The sequence below is a fragment of the Notolepis coatsorum genome, assembly GCF_963971535.1.
Source record: "Notolepis coatsorum genome assembly, chromosome: 4".
NCBI lineage: Eukaryota > Metazoa > Chordata > Actinopteri > Aulopiformes > Paralepididae > Notolepis > Notolepis coatsorum.
The window spans coordinates 92,082,266-92,106,275 of record NC_140168.1 but is presented as its reverse complement, the minus strand read 5'-3'; the positions used below and the strand labels follow the sequence as shown (position 1 = coordinate 92,106,275).

General features: G+C 42.6%; 1 protein-coding gene across 1 annotated transcript in view; it reads right to left on the bottom strand.

The window, feature by feature from the left end:
- dgat1a (diacylglycerol O-acyltransferase 1a) overlaps positions 1-23,215 on the bottom strand; it is a gene marked incomplete at both ends in the record, with an annotated part of 129,003 nt that extends 105,788 nt beyond the window's left edge. The window contains 3 exons of the mRNA XM_084312029.1: positions 9,058-9,145; positions 17,567-17,660; positions 23,185-23,215. Of these exons, the coding sequence (XP_084168155.1) occupies positions 9,058-9,145; positions 17,567-17,660; positions 23,185-23,215 (213 nt within the window). The remainder of the gene's footprint in view (positions 1-9,057; positions 9,146-17,566; positions 17,661-23,184) is intronic.
- Positions 23,216-24,010: the final 795 nt, after the last annotated feature.

The window sequence follows — 24,010 nt, the reverse complement described above, 5'->3', positions numbered from 1 at the left end:
ACTGTATCGATACAGGGACGCCAAGTATCGATATTTAATTATTCATAATTATAAATTTTTTTAATTATTTTTTTTTGTATAAGGAAGTTGCATTGTTCATTTCAATACCTGTAATAGTACAGTAGTCCACACACACACATGTGCATTCAGTTAAGTTGGAATATGACTGTAATACAAACAGTTCAGTTTGTCAGGTACATGCAACACAGATTACAGTGTTTACATCTGTCTGCTTGAGAAAATACCATGTTCTGCAATAAAAATTATTGAAGTGAGATGAACAGACTGAACTTTATTTTATTAGATAAAACATGTTGACAGTTTTACTTTGCAGTAAAAAAAATTAAAAAAAGTGATAGAAAATATACATATATCGCAATATTCGCGATATATATCGAGTATCGCAATACTATCGTATCGCGGCTCAAGTATCGTATCGCGAGGTCTCTGGCGATTCCCACCCCTAATAGTTACTGTCAAATGACCATAGTATTGTATCCATAGCTGTAATATAGAATATAGATATAGCTCTACAAACAAGGTGACGCACTCCTATCTTTAAAGCGTGGCCTAGCTAGAACAGGATGAGGAAAGTCCCTGGCCGTGAATGAGTTAATAAAATCCCAAGATCGATCTTAAAAAAATATATATATAATAATAATTATAATATATATAGATATATATTTGTCATCCCCCAATTTAGTCGTTATGCCAATTCCCTTCCTGGTCGTTGCGTGCATTGCCCTACTGTCGGTCTGGGGAGGGTGTTGACCAGGGGTTGGCAATTAAGTTTGGCCTCAGGATAGGCATTTTCCATTGGTTCTCCCAGCCCACAATTTCTAGCATTCCCATTGGCTATAGTGACAGACATAGATAATATAAATTAGGGGTGGACGGTATAAACGGTATACGGTATAAACGGTATGAATTTGCTCAACGGTATGGATTTTGACTATACCTTGTAACCGGTAGAGCAGCTCTAAAATAGCAATGACGTCATGTAACCACAGCGTGACTATTTCACTCGCATTTGCCCCTAAAAATAGATAGAATTAGTCATAGATAATAGATATGTGCAAACTGGAAAAAGTTATTTAGGAGGCTTCGCGCAGTGGGCGTGTCAACACGCAATTGTCATTTCATAATAAACACATATCACCGCGGCGCACAGGCTACAGCAAGTTTCAATTTCAGTTCCTGGCATTTTTAACCAGTGGAGAAAGGTAAGATATTTCCCTATCGTTTTTCTTATATGAATTATTCTACGTTAATAAAACATACCTGGTGATCAACTACAGTTTGCTGTGAACATTATGATGTGTAGTGTTCTGACGGCTGGGCAGCGCAAGCTGGATGTTGGATTTTGCGAGAAGCATTATGCAGCTGCAGAGCTGCAGAATCCACCATAACCCACCCATCTGTACCGGCACCGTGCAGTACTCCAATTCAGCCATTGGCAATTCAGCTGTTGGGTGGGGGGCGCTGTTGAGCGGTCCCCAGATAGAGCCTTAAAACAGCTGAATCTGCTGCTCTGCAGCGACATACTCTTTGCAAATAAGTCGTTGCGAGGTGGAGAGAGTCATCACGCAAACCCACGATAATGTTGCCGTCTCTCTCTGCCAAATTTCTCAGTTCTTCGCTTGATATAATTAATACAAATGTCCAATATAACGTAATTCGTTAGCTCATAAAAATGTGATTATAACAGAATGCTGTACCTGGTGATCAACTACAGTTTGCTGTGAACATTATGATGTGTAGTGTTCTGACGGCTGGGCAGCGCAAGCTGGATGTTGGATTTTGCGAGAAGCATTATGCAGCTGCAGAGCCGCAGAATCCACCATAACCCACCCATCTGTACCGGCACCGTGCAGTACTCCAATTCAGCCATTGGCAATTCAGCTGTTGGGTGGGGGGCGCTGTTGAGCGGTCCCCAGATAGAGCCTTAAAACAGCTGAATCTGCTGCTCTGCAGCGACATACTCTTTGCAAATAAGTCGTTGCGAGGTGGAGAGAGTCATCACGCAAACCCACGATAATGTTGCCGTCTCTCTCTGCCAAATTTCTCAGTTCTTCGCTTGATATAATTAATACAAATGTCCAATATAACGTAATTCGTTAGCTCATAAAAATGTGATTATAACAGACTGCTGTTTATTAACACTTTGGGTGCCATGGGTTAAATTCATTATATACCATAGGTTGCCGGCTCTATTTGTCTATGGAGAAGTACCCCTTCTTTGCATGGCTATAACTTTTTAAATTCTATTGCTACATTGCCATTATTAGGGCCCATTCAAAGTCCTATATGTATTGTTCATTGTGTAGCAACGTTAAACTTTTTCATTCACATATTCATAGTAAAGTATGGTCTAATGTATAAGTATGTTTTCATCTCTTTCTGCAGCTTTCTCCAGAACGTGATCTATAGCCCCAAATGCATTATATTGATGATGAAATACAGTTTGATGGCAATCGGGGCGATATAAAAAATTTCAATTGGACGTACTTCTAGAATGATCTACGTATGATCTGATGATGACCGGATGGGCGGGGGATCGTTTATAATTCCGTGGGCAGCGTTATATCATTCATCTAGTGTGGGTCATATGTTCATCATAACAGTTTATATGGAACACGTTCAACAATAACGCTGAATCTTACCGGATATTCCTCGCGCCGTTGGACGATCAGCGTGGTGTAGACCGTTTTCGATTATGGGATGTTTATCCTGATGAACCATTTCCAGCTTGTATAATACTATATACATCCAAATCATGTTGTTTATCAAGTTATTGGCAATGGATCGCTATATATTGTGCCGAGCCAGAGTGCCGGCAGCCAAACCGAGTGCCCGGAAGTAATATGGCCGACCAGCACAACCTCCACAGCACTTCCTGTTTGGCGATTGCGCCGATCGGCCACCAGATGGCGCTCCTGAACCGCCAGAGAGCTCAGTGGGTCCTCCTGGTGGATCTCAGGCCAGCGGAGGGGAAATATGAATCCGATCACAGATTTTTGAAATATTGATATTAAAGACGCTGTAAAGCGTCCTTCGGCAACTTGAGCATGGCCGGGAATGACGCTGTAAAGCGTTTCCCAGCAGTTAAAGTGTTAATGTCGGGCGACTGCCCACAGACACCCATTTGATTTAAAGTCGGCAGCAGCACGGAATCTCGGGACTTATTTTATTTGGAATATAATGACTATAGCCTAGTTTTAAGTTAAAATATTATAAATCTACATGCCTTGAGGATGTCATTATTTATATAGCCTGCCTATCAGGCAAAAAAAATAATTCTAACGAAACACTGATACCGTGATATATACTGTTACCGTCTATGCTTCAAATTATACCGCGATATACATTTTAGACCATACCGTCCACCCCTAGTGGAAATACAACAAATCTACGAAACCACTTACTGAGACATCACCGATTTTTTCACACCACATCCGATTTACGATTTAATCAAAAAATGTCTCTTAAAAACTAGAAACGCCAAGGAAATCATTCAAATAAGCTTTGTTTTAAAAAGATTATCAAACCAAGATGAATTTCCCTATTGGGATTGAAGTGCAAACCTAACTTTCACCAATCTTCACTTAAAAAAATATATATATATATTTTAAATAAAAATAAATATATATATTTATTACATGGCGTTTTCACATTCGCCGAAATGCTTGCTTGAGATTGGTCAATAGCGCTCGTCAGAGGTCCGTTATTACTCGATAACGGACCTCTGCCGAACAATAATGACCGCTGTGCGCAGCTGTTCGCAATCAAGGCCACTGACACACTGCATCAGTGCAGCCAATCAGACACACCTGCTGGCTGCACTGACAGCGGAGTGTGTGTGACGATGACAGCGGAGCCAGAACAGAACTGCGTCTGCATTTGATCTCATCTTGTCGATGTAAAATGAATTAGGTATATTGTTAGTAAGTTAGCCATGTAATAAGCGGGATAATGTATAGCTATACTCGATCATTGTCGCAAAATAATTGACCTTCACTGAAGTTTAAAACACCTCGGCAAGGCGCCTCGGTATTTTAAACTCCGTGTCGGTCAATTATTTTGCGACAATGACCTCGTAGCTATATTATCCCTTACATATATATAAAAGGTTACTCTCGATCAAACAAAGATGAAGGTCCCTATTGGGATTAATAGTGCAATAACTTGCTTTTTCACCAAACTTCACTTAAAACAAATAAAAGGTGCCTCTTGATCATCAAACAAGAATGAATTTGAATCTTTTCTATCCACTTTTTATCCTCCTATTTTTCTGTATTTTCCCCCCATCCCAATTTAGTTGTTATGCCAATTCCCCCCTCCCCTTCCTGGTCGTTGCTCGCATGTGCCCCCCACTGGTCGTCTAGGGAGCCCTGAAGTCCATCAGATGCTTCCTCCGATACATAGGAGACAGCCAGCAGCCTCTTTTCACCTGACAGCGAGGACTCTCACCAGGGAAGTGTAACACGTGGGAGGATCACACTACCTTACCCAGTTCCTTCCCTCGCTGTGCAGGCGCCCTGACCGACCTGTAGGAGTCGCTGTTTACAACGACCAGAATACCACCCACCGGCTTCCCACCTGCTGACACTGCCAATTGTGTCAGTATGACGACCGGCCAAGCCGGAGGGACCGCAACAGCCGGATTCGATACCAGTGTCTCTGCGGTGGTAGACAGACGCTTAGTCCGCTGCGCTACCGGGCCGCCTCAAATGAACTTAACCCATTCAGTGACAACCACGAGTATAGTCGGGTTAACTCGCCATCGCTTGAGTGCCAATCACGAGTATAGTCGAGTTTTAATCGTTATTTCTTTTATTAGCAATATCCATTCATTTTTCATCCATCCAGCCTGACGTTATCATTGGGAATGGGTCTGAGCTCGCAAAGGGCAAATACCACCGCCTATCGTCTCCCGGATGGTATTGCACATTGGATTGGATTGGCTGGGACTGTGCATCGAAAAAATAAGTCCGGTCCAGGTTTTACTTCTCGGGCATGCAGCTGGATACTATTGCATTGACTGGGGGGACTGGGAGCATCGTGGATTATGTGTTTTGGACTATAACGTTGGATCAATATTTGGAATGGCGATCAGGAATTGGATTACTCTTTTTGCATGACATCAGATGTGAGGTAAGGCCTTTATGTTACAAATCTTGGGGTAATCAGATGTTCCTTTCTCCGCCATCGGAGAGTGTGTGTGTGCGAGGTTCGCACCGACCAAAGTACGGAGAAGCGATTTTTCAGACCCCGCATGAGGACACATATACTATCGATAATCTAGCGTTTATTTGAAAATGATTAATAAATCAGCCGAAAAATGACAATGTGTTTTGTGTATTCCACTAAAGGGCTATTATCGTGTCTTTCTCTGGAATTACTAGAAATCTCCAAAACTATACTCATATTCAAAACGGTATAAAACGGAAATGTACAGATGAAAAAACAATCCGTTTCGTACATGTTGACTGCAAGCAAGTCATTGATAAGCGACGGGTGTATTAGACCCATAGCCATAATTTAAGATATAGTTTAAGCGTTCGCAAATATCCCCGTCCTCCCATTGATTAAAGCGCTGGCCTACAAGCCCTAATTTGGTCATATATGGGCGTGGCTCTGAATGAGTTAATAAAGTGCAAATATAACTTTCACCAAACATAACTTTTTGTAAAATAAAAGGTGACTCTTAAAATATTTTTTGAAAATCGTCCTAAATCAATTCGAATTAATCGATAAAATCGATTAATCGCCCAGCCCTACCCAGACGTGACATATGCAAAAGCCAATGTTCCGATAAAAAGTACATTCATGTAACAGCTTGAGAGTCAATTCTTAATGTAAACATTGATATTTTTTACAATGCAACATGTTAGAGGGTTCCTTGAACCATTAACATTTTATAGCATTGAATCGAATTTAAATCGGAAATCGAACCGATTTGGGACATTGTGAATTGGATTCTAATTTAATCGGAAATCGAATCGATTCGGGACCTTGTGAATGGGAATCGAATTGTATTGGGAAATCAGTGGCGATACCCAGCCCTAATAATTAGGCTTGTTAATCTAAAGACTTTAAACATCTGACCAAAACGGCAAGAAGTACAAATGTAATTTTCCTCCATTGCCTAAATAACACTTCAGACTGAAGCCAAATCCATACCAAGACTAAACTATATTAACTATATTTGTAAATTATTACTTTATATATATGGGCAAAACCCTCTGTATAGTAGTAAGAGGGGAAATCCCATAAAAGATGTGTGTCTATGTGTGAAACCTGTCCGGTGGTAATTTGAACATACCATGCATATATTATGATAAACACAGTGGATTAACAGAATCAATCACATACCCATTTAATCAATACTATCACTATCTCCTGGGCCCGTTCCCTGTACGTGGTTCAACTAAGTCGATCAAAAGTCCCATTAGCGAGCTTAAATTAACCAGATGATTAAAGTCAGGCTATCTCGGTTTCTCGAAGGCTGATTCGGTCTCAAACAATCTCGTTAATTCGAACCAGACTTCAGTAATCAGGATAATTGCGTGTGGCCGTTTTACCTGAAAAGGGTGAGGTGTCGATCCCCGAAAACCATGATTTTCTAACGGGAAGATATCGCAGACAAGTTCAATGTATATCTATAGGTTAATTTTAAGTCCCTCATTACCCCAATCAATCAGATTATATTTAATTAAATGTGCCTGAAGGGCAGTACGCTTAATGGAATGAATAATCAAATGAGATCTTGCTAGCGAAAATAATTAGTTCAACTCTTTCAGAATAAGTAGATAAAAACAAGCCCAAAGAGTATCTAATTGATACGAATTAATAGATACTTAGCCTGTTCCACCCCAGGTGAAAATCTGCATAAAATGTATACCTAGGTAAATGGAATATTGCTCCACTTCTACAAGGGCTGTTTGCATATTCTTGGTATCTAGGTACATCTATGGACCTCAGTGAATGTATTCTCAGTGTCAGAAATATTGTGTCTATTACTAGGCTTGCTTAAATTGTGATGAAACAAAGGAAAATATGAATTATGATTTTTCTTTTCATCTTTGACAGTGAATAACACCATGATAATAATGACCAGACTTAAAAAACCCTCTTCAGTACCCTCTTGAGATCATGTGTACAAAAGATCTAAGGAAATTAATAAAGGGAAGATGATAAAACCGAAGGTTCTGTATATACAGTACTGAATTCTCCCATCCGGACCAATGCAATTTGAAATATTATTATAGAATATAGAATATATGCTTATACATTATCTTATTATAGCCAATTCGCACATTTATATATATATATACATATAGTATCTTTCAAATGCCCGAGTTCAATTTGGATTTAGTATCACCAGGCGTGCATAATAACAGATACTGATATTTACTGTAATCGACTGTACTTTTTTATTTCCCCCACAGTGTAACTGTTTTGAAACTAATTTCAAATCGAATTGTTCCTACATGCTAACAATAGTGAGGAGAAACTGACTGCGTTTCAATATTTGTCAAAAACGTTACCTTTTGTGGCTTATTATCGCGAATCATAACAATTATTGATATGATTCATTCAGAACGCTGAACTTTGAACCACCATAGTATGTGACAGGAAGTGTAGATCGGAGAAATTTCAACGCTGGCCGACAGCTATGAATCTCCTCTACAAAATGGCCGCAAAAAAATACAATTCCCATGGTTCAAAATTTCCATTTCCGGTTCCGGGTCGGATAGACGATCGCAAATAGAAAACTTAAAACGATATAAGGACACTTTTAACCTATTGCTAACCTATTGCCAACCTAACGTTTTACATTCTACATGCTTTTGTGAGATAGTAGTAGGGGTGGACGGTATAAACGGTATACGGTATCAGGCAAAAAAAATTATTCTAACGGAAACACTGATACCGTGATATATACCGTTACTGTCTATGCTTCAAATTATATGATATAAATTTTAGACCATACCGTCCACCCCTTGTAGGGGTGGACGGTATAAACGGTATACGGTATAAACGGTATTAATTTGCTCTACGGTATGGATTTTGACTATACCGTGTAACCGGTAGAGTAGCTCTAAAATAGCAATGACGTCATGTAACCACAGCGCGACTATTTCAATCGCATTTGCCCCTAAAAATAGATAGAATTAGTCATAGATAATAGATATGTGCAAAATGGAAAAAGTTATTTAGGAGGCTTCGCGCAGTGGGCGTGTCAACACGCAATTGTCATTTCATAATAAACACATATCACCGCGGCGCACAGCAAGTTTCAATTTCAGTTCCTGGCATTTTTAACCAGTGGAGAAAGGTAAGAGATGTCCCTATCGTTTTTCTTATATGAATTATTCTACGTTAATAAAACATACCTGGTGATCAACTACAGTTTGCTGTAAACATTATGATATGTGTGTAGTGTTATGAGCCGGGAGGACGGCGGCAGCAGTGGATTTGCGAATAGCATGCAGCTGCAGAGCCGCAGAGCCAGCGGCGCTTTCAGGTCAGGTCCGCTCAACAGCGCCCCCCCACCCAACGGCTGAAAGCTGTGACCAGACCTGAAAGCGCCGCTGGCTCTGCGGCTCTGCAGCTACATATGCTTCTAGCAAAATCCAGCATCCAGCCCGGCTGTTTGCAATGGGAGCAGCACGGACTCGGGACTTATTTTATTTGGAATATAATGACTTTATACGCAAAAGTAGCCTAGTTTTAAGTTAAAATATTATAAATCTACATGCCTTGAGGATGTCATTCTTAAAGAGCCTGCCTATCAGGCAAAAAAATTTATTCTAACGGAAACACTGATACCGTGATATATACCGTTACCGTCTATGCTTCAAATTATACCGTGATATAAATTTTAGACCATACCGTCCACCACTAACTTGACGTCATAACCATATCTGCATGTTTGTTATTCGTTCAGAGTGAAGCCAAATCCATACAAAGACTAACCCTAAAAAACACTTCAGAGTGAAGCCAAATTCTCTCTCACTCTCTCTCTCCACATCACACACACTTTGTACTGACCAGCATGACGATACACCAGTTGAGGATTCCTCTGTAGTTATTGTAACCACTAGTTGAACTGAGAAGAGACTCCTGGAACTCATGACAACTAGAGAGAAATACAAACAAACAAACAGACAGACACAGACAGACAGACAGACAGACAGAGACAGTTTATTATGTATGCGTGTGTCATGGACAATATTTACAGGTGGTATTAACATGTGATGTCAACATTGTTGACGTTGTTGTCAGTCGCTGCCTTCGTCTCCTTCCTTCTTCCTCTCATCTTCACAGCCTAGAATATATGACACGCCCACTGATGATGTCATGGTTCACAAGGAGGGGGAAAACTCAAATGTTTTGGTTCCAGCTGAGAACCAACTTTTCAGGTTCAAAACCTATTTATTTATTTATTTTCAGTCTGAAGACACTGGCCGGGAAGCCTGTTACTGTTCCGCAACTGTAAGTTACTTCCGGGGTAGGCCTGATTGGCCCCGACAGGCACGTGACAGGCGCGGCCACGCCCCGCGGCAGCCTCAGGACACGCAACTTTCTCTGCCGCGCGGCACGCTCCACGGCAGCATTATGTAGCAGTAATACGTCCTTTTTCACTATCCAGAAATAGCTCAATTGGCAGCGCTGCATTGGTGTGGATCCTACCGTCTGTTGCTGGCAAGTTCGATTCCCTTCAATTTTTTTTTTTTTTTTTTTACGTGCATTCGTTCGCCGTTAAGTTTAGGCATGTTAACTTTAAGCATTGTTTCGGAGTTGGTTAAGGTTAGGCATTGTTTCGGAGTTGGTTATGGTTAGAAAGGTTAAGTTTAGGCGCTGTTAAGGAGCTGGTTAAGGTTAGAGTTTGTCTTAGAGAATGGCAATATTCTTTCGGAGTTGGTTATGCCTTATGGTTAAGGTTAGGCATGGTTAAGGTTAAGGTTAAGGTTAGGCATAGTTTCGGAGTTGCTTAAGGTTAAAGGGTTAAGTTTAGGCGCTGTTAAGGAGCTGGTTAAGGTTAGAGTTTGTCTTAGAGAATGGCAATATTCTTTCGGAGTTGGTTATGCCTTATGGTTAAGGTTAGGCATGGTTAAGGTTAAGGTTAAGGTTAGGCATAGTTTCGGAGTTGCTTAAGGTTAAAGGGTTAAGTTTAGGCGCTGTTAAGGAGCTGGTTAAGGTTAGAGTTTGTCTTAGAGAATGGCAATAGACAGCCTATTTCCGCGTTGCAGCGCGAGGCAATAGACAGCCTATTTCCGCGCGACAGCTCTCAGCAGCCTCGTTGCGCGTCCTGAGGCTGCCACGGGGCGTGGCCGCGCCTGTCACGTGCCTGTCGGGGCCAATCAGGCCTACCCCGGAAGTAACTTACAGTTGCGGAACAGTAACAGGCGGCCGGGAATGGGAACGGCCCGGGAACAGGGCCCCGTTCCCCGTACGTCTACTACAGTGGTTCTCAAACTACAGGTTGCGACCGAAATTGGGGTCGCGCCGTCGCGGGTAGGTGACAGTTGGGTCGCGTAAAAAAATGTATATATAAAAATTAAAAATATATATATATTTAATCTTCTGGCAGCATATTTTGGCTAAATATGCCTTGTTTTATAAATGTGTATCGATAACATAGTGCTGTAATTACAGTTTCTAATAAATATGCATGATCAAGTTCAGGGGAGGAAATTAGGCCACTTTACTGGCCAAATCAGGGTTCGAAATTAACGGGGGCTCGGGGCAAAATGCCCTTGAAAATGGACAAAATGCCCCCGAATATCAGTTAAGGGGGGCAGAAAATGCCCCCGACAGTTTACTAATTATATATATAATTATATATATGATCTACAGTGCGAGCATTTCCCTTGTATTTGGCCCTAATAATATGTGTGTGTGCGCCACCCGGAAAAATTATTTACTCGAGACGAGTGACGATTACAAAACAGCTCCGCTGTTATAATAGTCCCACATTACACAAGGCGCATAAACGTCCAATCACAGTAGCGCCCGAAAACAAAGTCACGGTACCGGCTTAGGCAAGTTATACATTCAGAATCAGACAACGCAAAAAAATCAGCCAGCCATGAAGCCCATTCATTTTTATTTTGAGCAAAAGAGAGACGAGGAGAAAGAGAGGAATCCGGCTGACATGGCTTTTGAAGTGATATTTGCACGTGTTTTTGCGGGTCCAGTCCCCACGGTATGTTGACAGAATTCGCAAAACACCTTATCGACTGAAGCATACAAGTCATTAGGATACTGCTCTGCTCTGAATTTAGGGCTTAGTGGGGAATTTCTTCCGACGTTAACGTTAACGACGCACCGAAGCAGCTAGACCATTTCTCCGTGTTGTGTGTAACACGCAGCGGTCCCCGCCTCCTCCCTCCTTGCAACAAACGTTCCACCCAAAAACGGAATTTCTATTTCATAATGAATTAAATAATTGTATAAAGAATTTTCAATGTTCTGTCATCTAATAATATATTCCATTACCTTTCCTATCTGTATCAAAGTCAAAATGTTGGTATCATAACAACACTACAACATACAAAAGCAGCTTGACAACCGATATCCTTTGCGTTTGATTGATTGAAAACTTTATTAACAGATTGCAGAATGGGTACAATACAGTACAGCTCAATACACACAAGTTAAGGGGATGCAGACCAGAGAAAGACTTTCGTCTTGTTTACATCAGGGTCCCCCATTTTCAATTCATAGTGTGCACACGCACAGTATAATAATGCATGAGATAAATAGTTAATAAACTCTGTGTTACTTGAACAATTTTCACTGTGCTCCTAAATTTCTTTGTGTGCTCCTAAATTTTTATTTAGATTTTATTTATTAACATTTTATTTAGGAGCACATGTGCTCCTTGGGAAAAAGGTTAGCGTAGAGCCCTATATATGGAGACATTAACATTACATTATCAAACATAGGGACGAAGACTGTAAAAAAAAGTGTCAACAATGTTTTATAATCCTTGTTAATTTTCATCATAAAAATTCAGTGCCCCCGAAATACAAAAAAAAGTCCCCGAAAATCAATTAAGGGGGGCAAAAAAAGCCCTTGAAAAAAAATGTTAATTTCTAACCCTGGGCCAAATGCTAGTATTTTTTACGTTTGGCTGGTAAAAAAAATCAGATACCCGCCAGTTGGCTGGTAAGCCAAAAAGTTAGTTTCCTCCCCTGCTGGCGAGTATACAAAAAAATAAAAAACATTCTGCAATCACTGCACTGGCAAACGGTGCGCGTCTTCTGAGTGTTCGCTTTAGTTGACAGTGCCACGAGAGCACTGCACAAGACCACCCGCGGACATATAATGTTTAATAAACGTTTGCGCAGTACTGGCAAACCCGCGGACATATAATAATAAAAGTCCTGCGGTACTAGGCTAGCCATCAGGAGCACTCGCAAACAGATAACGTTAAACACAGCAGAAGATGGAAAACAGACAGACTGACCAACGGGGAACTGCATCCAACCCTAGTACAACCCTCGAGTATAAGTTACTAAGGACACATTTAAATCACAGAGGTGTAATGTTAGTCTACTGGAACTGTATACAGTGGTTAGCTTCTAGTTAGCGTTTTAGCTATAGCTGCTTGCTAGCTAACGTTAGCCCCGTGTGCTCAAAGCAGCCAGCTAGGTGTATCTGTTATGACTATAATGTTTCCAAAAAAGCACCGGACTACGACGTAAGGTTAGACATTTTATTTCATGCTCAAAAGCCCCTGGCTTGCACATCGCAGTCACGAAAGGGGCTAGCTCAACCAGTGCACTGTGCACAACAGCACACCAACCCAACTGACGTTACCACAACACTTGACGGTACTTCACAGCACTGTCGTAAGACCACCGTGCTGTCTTAAAGGCACAGTGTGCCTACCCAGATGCATACACAACATTGACGCGGCTTGACATACAAAGAAGTAATTATCACAATTAGCGAATTTTTTTGTCTGGTAAAAAATCTGTTTGGCTGGTAAAAAAAATCAGATACTCGCCAGTTGGCTGGTAAGCCAAAAAGTTAGTTTCCTCCCCTGATCAAGTTCAACAACGTGTGCTTTTATTTTGATATTCCCTAATTCCACGTTGAAATTACGTGATACATTAACTCAGTCAGTGCCTAGAGGTCGCCGTTTACCTTGTGGTAAGAAGGCCAGCGCTTTAAAGAATAGGGATAGATGGCGGTGTTTGCAGGGCTAAAAACTATATTAAATATTATAGCTATGGATCTAATAAACATGTCGATTGTCAGTGAGTTTCTTCCAGTCAACATGCAAAAAACATACATTTCCGTTTTATACCGTGGTGAGCAGTGTTGTGCTAGTTACTGAAAAATAGTAACTCAGTTACTTTACTAGTTACTTCATTTCAAAGTAACTTCGTTACTGTACTAGTTACTTACACCCAAAAGTAATGAGTTACTGTGAAAAGTAACTATTTAGTTATTTAAAAAAAAGATTAAAAAAAAAGATTGCTCCCGAGTCCCATGCCCTATAGTACTCAAAATCGGTTGATCAACTTGACAGTTTCCATTCACATCACCGAACTCTGCTAAGCAATGTGGTCTAGATACAAACACAAATCTGACACAAACAAATGTTGTCCCGAGTCATATAATAAGAAGTGCGCCGGTTGAAGGAACAGCCTTGATGTCGCCGGAGCGTTTCATTATAACCATTATAATTCAAGGGTACTACGACTATGCTTGCACCTCATGGTACCAAAGCACCTCAAAGGCGCTTAAAACAAAATTACAAACATCACAAAACAAACTGGTCAGACTACTACTTGACCTGAACCCCAGAACCCACCTCACCCCTGCCCACTTTGACAACCTAGGATGGCTTAGAGTAGACGACAGAGTACAGCAACTTGCAATGGGCCTGGTCTACAAGATACACTATACGACCGGGGTACCCATGTACATGTCAAAATACTTCCCAAAGGTCAGTGAATACCACAACCACTACACCAGAGGAAGCTCAACAAATCATGTAAAACCCAGATTCGGCTCAAACAAGGGACTAAACACGTTTCGCAATTATGCCACAACAATGTGGAACGCCCTACCCAAAGCTAGCGGTAACAGTACTGTATATTTGAATACCGTTTATGTCACAAATGTATCAGTACTAAATACCTATATGTCCCTATGCCATAAATGTCATGTATGTTGTGTATGTCATAAATGTCTATATGAATTGAAAATGGGGGACCCTGATGGAAACAAGACAAACGTCTTTCTCTGGTCTGCATCCCCTTAACAATTGTATGTATTGAGCCGTACTGTATTGTACCCATTCTGCAATCTGTTAAATAAAGTTTTCATTCATTCATTCATTCACCATCTTGCAAGTTGCAACGTTGTTTAAGATATCAATCAAAGCATTGCAACGTTAGAATAGTTAGGATATCAATTGTGCATGAAAGGACTATATTTATATTGTTTGGTTAGTATTATATGAGATTCCCTGGCAGATTTCGTACAGTCAAAATCCGTTGATCAACTTGAGGTTCACTCACCAAAGTCTGCGGTGGTTGAGATGTAGTAACGTTACGTAACGTTAGTCCAGTTGACTCCAGCAGCGCCTCAAACATGTTCTTTATCTCGTTTCCATGTTGTATATTAATTATCTCTCCAAGTAGTTGCTAAATGGTTTGTTAGTTTGTTACTGCATTCTTTGTATGTAGATTCATAGCGAGCGTTTGTTTTGTTTACAATAGAGAGGGTCTATTTCTTTCCGTAGCCGCATTTCTTGCGCACTTCTGATTGGCCAGTGGCCAGACTCGCCTCGTATCATTCTACGCGGGTGGGGATGAGGATAATAATAATAATAATAATAATCACTACCGCTCGCTATCAATCTACGCCGTATATAACGCAAATAACGCAGTGACGAACCATTCAGTAACGTAAGTAGCGTTACTGAATTTCAAAAGTAATGCGTTAGAGTACTAGTTGCGGCAAAAAGTAACTTCGTTTCTGTAACGCGTTACTTTGTAGCGCGTTAGTCCCAACACTGGTGGTGAGTATAGTTTTAGAGTGATCCTGTCTAATCTCAAGAAACTCCAGCAAACCGCGCTTCAATGCATTTCCTTAGAAATCGTGCCATTTCTCGCTTGATTTATGAATCATCCTGAAATAAACGCTAGATTATCGGTATTATGTTTCATCATGCATGCACGAAAGCGGGGGAGGAAAAGTCGCCCCTCCGTGCTTTGGTCGCAGCCAACGGCACGCACACACAGACACGTTGTGATCACTGCGAAAAAAAGATAGGTAGGAGGGGTGGGGGGGGGGACACTGTACAACTGTACAAGCAAAACTGTACATTGGAATATTGACAAGACCATACTTGGTAATTTACTGTACATTGGAGGGGGTTGTGTTAGGACATTTACAGGGGCCAGTTTCGAATTGCAGTCTCCCGTAGGTGTTTTTTGAGAGTGTTTTTGAAAGTGGGTAGTGATTCACATTCCTTTACAGCTTTGGGTAGGGCGTTCCACATTGATGTGGCATAATTGCGAAACGTGTTTAGTCCCTTGTTTGAACCGAATCTGGGTTTAACATGATTTGTGGAGCTCCCTCTGGTGTTGTGATCATGGTATTCACCGACCTTTGGGAAGTATTTTGACATGTACATGGGTACCTTGGTCGTGTAGTGTATCTTGTAGACCAGGCCCATTGCAAGTTGCTGTACTCTGTCGTCTACTCTAAGCCATCCTAGGTTGTCAAAGTGGGCAGGGGTGAGGTGGGTTCTAGGAGTAAGGTCAAGCAGTAGTCTGACCAGTTTATTTGAGATGTTTGTAATTTTGTTTTTAGCGCCTTTGAGGTGCTTTGGTACCATGAGGTGCAAACGTAGTCGTAGTACCCTTGAATGAGTGCTCCTGCCAGAGTCTTCAGGGTATTCTTGTTTACCAGAGAGGAGATCCAGTACAAGAATCGAGTTTGTTGGTTGACTTTTTTTATTACATTGGATGCCATTTTGTCACAGGAGAGATTAGCCTCTAGGATAGAACCCAGGCAGGTAATTTCATCTTTCCTTGTGACAATATTGTCACCCACTGTAACTGAGAAGCCATCGGTCTTGCCGAGTTTGTTATTTGAACCGAAGAGAATGGACTCTGTTTTGCCCATGTGTAATGATAGTTTGTTATCAGCGAGCCATATGCAGATTTTGCCTAGTTCCGAGCTGTTAGCTAGTCAACTAACCATTTATGACCATAATAAGTGACCTAGATTTCTCTGAAGCTGTAAAGGGTAATATAATGTCCCTTTGGCCCCATCTGATATACCCACATATCTGATGACCGGATCTCCTCTCTGGTAAACAAGAATACCCTGAAGACTCTGGCAGGAGCACTCATTCAAGGGTACTACGACTATCCTTGCACCTCATGGTACCAAAGCACCTCAAAGGCGCTAAAAACTAAATTACAAACATCTCAAAACAAACTGGTCAGACTACTGCTTGACCTTACCCCTGCCCACTTTGACAACCTAGGATGGCTTAGAGTAGACGACAGAGTACAGCAACTTGCAATGGGCCTGGTCTACAAGATACACTACACGACCAAGGTACCCATGTACATGTCAAAATACTTCCCAAAGGTCAGTGAATACCACGATCACAACACCAGAGGGAGCTCCACAAATCATGTTAAACCCAGATTCGGCTCAAACAAGGGACTAAACACTTTTCGCAATTATGCCACATCAATGTGGAACGCCCTACCCAAAGCTGTAAAGGAATGTGAATCACTACCCACTTTCAAAAACACTCAATAAACACCTACGGGAGACTGCAATTCGAAACTGGCCCCTGTAAATGTCCTAACACAACCCCCTCCAATGTACAGTAAATTACCAAGTATGGTCTTGTCAATATTCCAATGTACAGTTTTGCTTGTACAGTTGTACAGTGTCCCCCACCCACCCCTCCTACCCAACCCCCCCCCCCCCCCCCCCAACCTCCTCCAATGTACAGTTCTACGTCAAATGTATATATACTCTTTTTTCTGGACTCTTTTCGTATCACAAACAGTACTGTATTAGCAAATCTGGTATGTCATAAATGTATAGATGTAGCAGTACTGTCTATCTGTATGTCATGTATGGATTATATGTTACGATGAATTGAAAATGGGGGACCCTGATGTAAACAAGACGAAAGTCTTTCTCTGGTCTGCATCCCCTTAACTGTACTGTACCCATTCTGCAATCTGTTAATAAAGTTTTCAATCAATCAATCAATAAAAGTCGGACTTGGCAGAATTCAATGAGAAGGGACAGCAATGTGTTCAGCACGTCTAGCAGTAGCCCCTTTCGTGACTGCGAGCGAGCCTCGCAGTGCTAGTCTAGCAGAAGAAGTAGCAGCAGGCATGTTATTATTATAACCGACATTATAAACAAACTGACTTGACGTCACGTTACCTAACAAACACACATCTTGTTTCACCCTTTCACTGCGACAACACACAGAAGGTTAAAACAATCTATTAAAATCCATTTGCATGTTAATTGTCTCTACACTAGTCACCTGAGTCTCTGGGAGAGTTCCTCCAGCCTGTCGGCGTCTGGTCCAGCAGCAGTACCGGTCTGACCGGAGACCTGCTGCAGGTAATATGATGATGCTGGTGGTCGTACTTCAGCGGGGCGAGGCGGTGGTTTCTCCCCGGCTCCGTGCGCCTTGCTGCCGCCGGCTTGTCTCACATGACTCGGTCCAGCTCCAGCAGCAGCGGCCGTCTTCCGCCTGCGGTATCCTCCAGGCCCCCGAGGCGGCTCGTTCTTATTATTATCCCCCATTTTTTAGGTCGACATGGTCGCACAAACACGTAGGTTTCAATCACTGAGCTGTCTGTCTGTTGTTATGTGTCTTCTTAGGTTCGGAGATGAGACCCCCCCCGCCTCTCTCCATACAGTACCAGCAGCTGCAGCTCTGACGGGGCACACAGTTGATAATAATTCTTGCTATTTAAAAATATTCCTCTTCTTCTTCTCCCCCACTACTCCGACGGGTGGTGGGTGATTTTATGTTGACGGCAGATGGGAAACACAACTAACACTCGTCTTTATTAAATGTTGTTTCGGGTTTTTTCCCACGATAATGCACGCCTTGGTTATCTCGTGTCCTCAAATGAACGAGTGCAACGATTTCTGGGAATTGGAGTTTCTCTCCCCAGCTGTGACCACCATTCTCCACTTGCACAATCTGAAAGTAGCCACTTCCGGCTGACTTCCGGTTGCCAATGGCACTTCCTGTCCCATCCAAATACATTGGTTTTAGCTACTTTTCTCCCCTTATTTAAACAACTTTGTCGTCACAGAGAGGCAATGAAACGTTTGTATTATTATAGTATAGAATGTATTTAATAAGCAAACGTTTGTCAGCAGGGTTTTTGGGCTGTATTTCATGTAAAAACGTTTACTGTTAGTTTCCTTGCTCAGCCAGCATTAGCTAACAGAAGCTAGTGGTTAAACAGGCCGGATTAGCTTTGAGCTAACTATCTTTCCCGACCCATGTATTCATTCCATTCTAAACATAACGTTAGTTTACAAAACATGACCTGTCTATATAACGTTGAGGAACAAATTATAAGTGTGTGGGTGTGTGTTTTGGTGAACATTGGACTGCAAATTCTATATGAATTGAAAATGGGGGACCCTGATGGAAACAAGACAAACGTCTTTCTCAGGTCTGCATCCCCTTAACAATTGTATGTATTGAGCCGTACTGTATTGTACCCATTCTGCAATCTGTTAAATAAAGTTTTCATTCATTCATCATTCAAACAGAAAATGCATCACAGTTACAGACTGTAGCTACTGTTAGCTGCACTCAGGCTGGCTGCACTCAGGCGGCGCGATCAGCCTGTTGGACAGGGAATGAAGATCTCCAGCGAACACTTCATTGCCTCGGATTATGTTGTTGGGGGTGGAAGGTTTGTCCAGAAGACCACTAATCAGCTGAAGCCTGATGCGGTTCCCTCGGTCTTCAACACAGACCGGCGCAGGCTCCCGGGAGCGATGGCTAGCTAGTTAGCACCAGCCGAGGACCGGCGTTAGCTGCCGGGAGCGATGGCTAGCTAGTTAGCACCAGCCGGGGACCTGGAGCGATGGCTAGCTAGTTAGCACCAGTCGGGGACCGGCGTTAGCTGCCGGGAGCGATGGCTAGCTAGTTAGCACCAGTCGGGGACCGGCGTCAGCTGCCGGGAGCGATGGCTAGCTAGTTAGCACCAGTCGGGGACCGGCGTTAGCTGCCGGGAGCGATGGCTAGCTAGTTAGCACCAGCCGGGGACCTGGAGCGATGGCTAGCTAGTTAGCACCACTCGGGGACCGGCGTTAGCTGCCGGGAGCGATGGCTAGCTAGTTAGCACCAGTTGGGGACCGGCGTCAGCTGCCGGGAGCGATGGCTAGCTAGTTAGCACCAGTCGGGGACCGGCGTTAGCTGCCGGGAGCGATGGCTAGCTAGTTAGCACCAGCCGGGGACCTGGAGCGATGGCTAGCTAGTTAGCACCAGTCGGGGACCGGCGTTAGCTGCCGGGAGCGATGGCTAGCTAGTTAGCACCAGTCGGGGACCGGCGTCAGCTGCCGGGAGCGATGGCTAGCTAGTTAGCACCAGTCGGGGACCGGCGTCAGCTGCCGGGAGCGATGGCTAGCTAGTTAGCACCAGTCGGGGACCGGCGTTAGCTGCCGGGAGCGATGGCTAGCTAGTTAGCACCAGCCGGCGACCTGGAGCGATGGCTAGCTAGTTAGCACCAGTCGGGGACCGGCGTTAGCTGCCGGGAGCGATGGCTAGCTAGTTAGCACCAGCCGGGGACCTGGAGCGATGGCTAGCTAGTTAGCACCAGTCGGGGACCGGCGTTAGCTGCCGGGAGCGATGGCTAGCTAGTTAGCACCAGTCGGGGACCGGCGTCAGCTGCCGGGAGCGATGGCTAGCTAGTTAGCACCAGTCGGGGACCGGCGTTAGCTGCCGGGAGCGATGGCTAGCTAGTTAGCACCAGCCGGGGACCTGGAGCGATGGCTAGCTAGTTAGCACCAGTCGGGGACCGGCGTTAGCTGCCGGGAGCGATGGCTAGCTAGTTAGCACCAGTCGGGGACCGGCGTCAGCTGCCGGGAGCGATGGCTAGCTAGTTATCACCAGTCGGGGACCGGCGTTAGCTGCCGGGAGCGATGGCTAGCTAGTTAGCACCAGCCGGGGACCAACCGACTGGTGCTAACTAGCTAGCCATCGCTCCCGGGAGCCTGCGCCGGTCTGTCTGTCGAAGACCGAGGGAACCGCATCAGGCTTCAGCTGATTAGTGGTCTTCTGGACAAACCTTCCACCCCCAACAACATAATCCGAGGCAATGAAGTGTTCGCTGGAGATCTTCATTCCCTGTCCAACAGGCTGATCGCGCCGCCTGAGTGCAGCCAGCCTGAGTGCAGCTAACAGTAGCTACTGTCTGTAACTGTGATGCATTTTCTGTTTGCAGTCCAATGTTCACCAAAACACACACCCACACACTTATAATTTGTTCCTCAACGTTATATAGACAGGTCATGTTTTGTAAACTAACGTTATGTTTAGAATGGAATGAATACATGGGTCGGGAAAGATAGTTAGCTCAAAGCTAATCCGGCCTGTTTAACCACTAGCTTCTGTTAGCTAATGCTGGCTGAGCAAGGAAACTAACAGTAAACGTTTTTACATGAAATACAGCCCAAAAACCCTGCTGACAAACGTTTGCTTATTAAATACATTCTATACTATAATAATACAAACGTTTCATTGCCTCTCTGTGACGACAAAGTTGTTTAAATAAGGGGAGAAAAGTAGCTAAAACCAATGTATTTGGATGGGACAGGAAGTGCCATTGGCAACCGGAAGTCAGCCGGAAGTGGCTACTTTCAGATTGTGCAAATATCTATCTATGGTGACCACTGCACTTCCGCGTTGCTCTTGGAGGAGAGAGCGAGGGGGGGGGGGGGGGGGGGGGGTAAAATGAATGAACGTCTAAACAGTTTCTCAACTGGTGGGTCGCAACCCAAAAGTGGGTCGCGACTCGCGGGGCCATTTTGAGTGGGTCGCCCGCGGATGTGTGTGTAAAAATAAAATAAAAAATCTTTTTTACCACCTATCTTTGTGAAAGTGGCTTCTCAGCTCTGGTCCAGCTGAAGACAAATCAGAGGACCAGATTGGACATTGAGCATGACCTCAGAGTTGCTTTGTCTACCATCACCCCAGACTTTGAGACTCTTGTCAGGAGCAAACAACATCCCCAGTTATCCCATTAGTTCCCTGGGATGTTAAGCTAAGAAGTCTGCTAAGAAGCATTATATTATTTATTATTATTTTTATTATTTTATTTCATTGTGTTTTTAGCCCTAGTTGTACTTTTGTTGCAACCCCAGTTATCCCATTAGTTCCCCCAAACTTACTGTAGGTCTGTTATGTTAAGCTAAGAAATCAGCTAAGAAGCATAATATTTATTATTATTTTATTTCATTGGGTTTTTAGCCCTAGTTGCACTTTTGTTGAATTTTTTTGTGTGTATTTCATGTTTTGAACAGTGCATGAAAGATTGTGTATTACTGCAAAAAAAATTGAAATAAATCATAGTGGTTCAAAAATAGGAATGTTGGGTCCAGAGGCTGACCAGTTGAGAACCACTGGTCTAGTAGATAGAGGGAGGTATCATGCACCCCCTGGAAATATAATTCTAACCAGACTTTATAGAATGGAAAAAAGGTGACAAATGATAGGCTATGTTAACAAGTTGTCAGAGTGTCCCATGTATCATTTATATGCAAATTAATGAGGCGATTCTCAAAAAAACGCTAAAAAATCAGTTTCATATATCTCAGCCAATATTGCAGATAACTGAACAAATGAGGTGTCTAGACCCATGTTTTGAGGGTCAAAGATCACAATAACACTATCCCTATAGAGTGATCACATGTTTCTATGTAATTTACCTATGCAAATCTGTGCCGTCAATACAAAATAATCACATTTTTACTAATTAGTTGAGTAAAGCGGATACTATCATGCACCCCCTGGAAATATATTGTTAACCAGTGTTTCTAGATTGGAAACAATGTGTAGACAATGATAAGAGTGTCCCATGTATCATTTATATGCAAATTAAGGACGCGATTATAAAAAAATCACAAAAAGATCAGTTTAATATAACTCAGCCAATATTGCAGATAACTGAACAAATGAGGTGTCTAGACCCATGTTTTGAGTGTCAAAGATCACAATAACAATATCCCTAGAGTGATCACATGTTTCTATGTAAGTAGCCTATGCAAATATGTGCCGTCAATACAAAATAATCACATTTTTACCAATTAGTTGAGTAGGAAAGCGGATACTAGCATGCACCCCCTGGACATATATTGTTAACCAGTGTTTCTAGATTGGAAAAAATTTGTAGAAAATGATAGGCTATGTTAAAAATCTGTCAGAGTGTCCCATTTATCATTTATATGCAAATTAATGACGCCATCGTCAAAAAACGAATGCCGCTATTTCAGCCAATATTGCAAATAACTGAACAAGTAGGTTGTCTAGACCCATATTTTGAAGGTCGAAAATCATAATAAAACTATTGCCAGAATGATCACCTGTTTGTGGCAAGCTAGTATGCAAATTAGTGGCAAATTTTTACCAATAAAGACACATCATATTGTAGATGACTGAAAAAAAAAAATGTGGACTCATATTTTGAGGGTTAAAGATAGTAATACAATTTCTGAAGTGGTCACATATCTCTGGCATGCTTATACAAGAGTGCTGCTTTCAATGCCATTTCTTACGTAGGTCTACATGTATGTAATACGGTAAATACGTCCTCTGTTCTGGATATCTTCTTTGTTGACACAGCATTCAAGTATTTTTTTCTATTTGTATTTTGTGCCCTAAACTACTAATCATCATCATCACTAAAACAATTGTCAAAGTATATCTTTTCGATCTCCATCTCTTCCTCCGCCTCATCACACTCGTACTCTCCATCCTCCTCATCCATGTTATTTTTTGTTATATATATACTGATGATCCTCCTCTACCAGCATGACCAACCTCTCTATATAGTGATGATCCTCATCTACCATGTCAGCATGACCAACCTCTCCATATACTGATGATCCTCTTCTACCAGCATGACCAACATCTCACATACTGGTGACCCTCCTCTACCATGTCAGCATGACCAACCTCTGATGATCCTCCTCTACTATGTCAGCATGACCAACCTCTCTATATACTGATGATCCTCCTCTACCATGTCAGCATGACCAACCTCTCTATATACTGATGATCCCCCTCTACCATGTCAGCATGACCAACCTCTCTATATACTGATGATCCTCCTCTACTATGTCAGCATGACCAACCTCTACACATATGATCCTCCTCTACCATGTCAACATGACCAACCTCTACACATACTGATGATCCTCCTCTACCATGTCAACATGACCAACCTCTCTGATGATCCTCCTCTACCATGTCAGCATGACCAACCTCTACACATACTGATGATCCTCCTCTACCATGTCAGCATGACCAACCTCTACACATACTGATGATCCTCCTCTACCATGTCAACATGACCAACCTCTCCATATACTGATGATCCTCATCTACCATGCCAGCATGACCAACCTCTCTATATACTGATGATCCTCCTCTACCAGCATGACCAACCTCTCCATATACTGGTGATCCTCCTCTACCATGTCAGCATGACCAACCACACCATATACTGATGATCCTCCTCTACCATGTCAGCATGACCAACCTCTCCATATACTGATGATCCTCCTCTACCATGTCAGCATGACCAACCTCTCCAGATACCTTGATGATCCTCATCTACCAGCATGACCAACCTCTATATACTGATGATCCTCATCTACCATGTCAGCATGACCAACCTCTCCAGATACCTTGATGAACCCCCTCTACCAGCATGACAAACCTCTATATACTGAT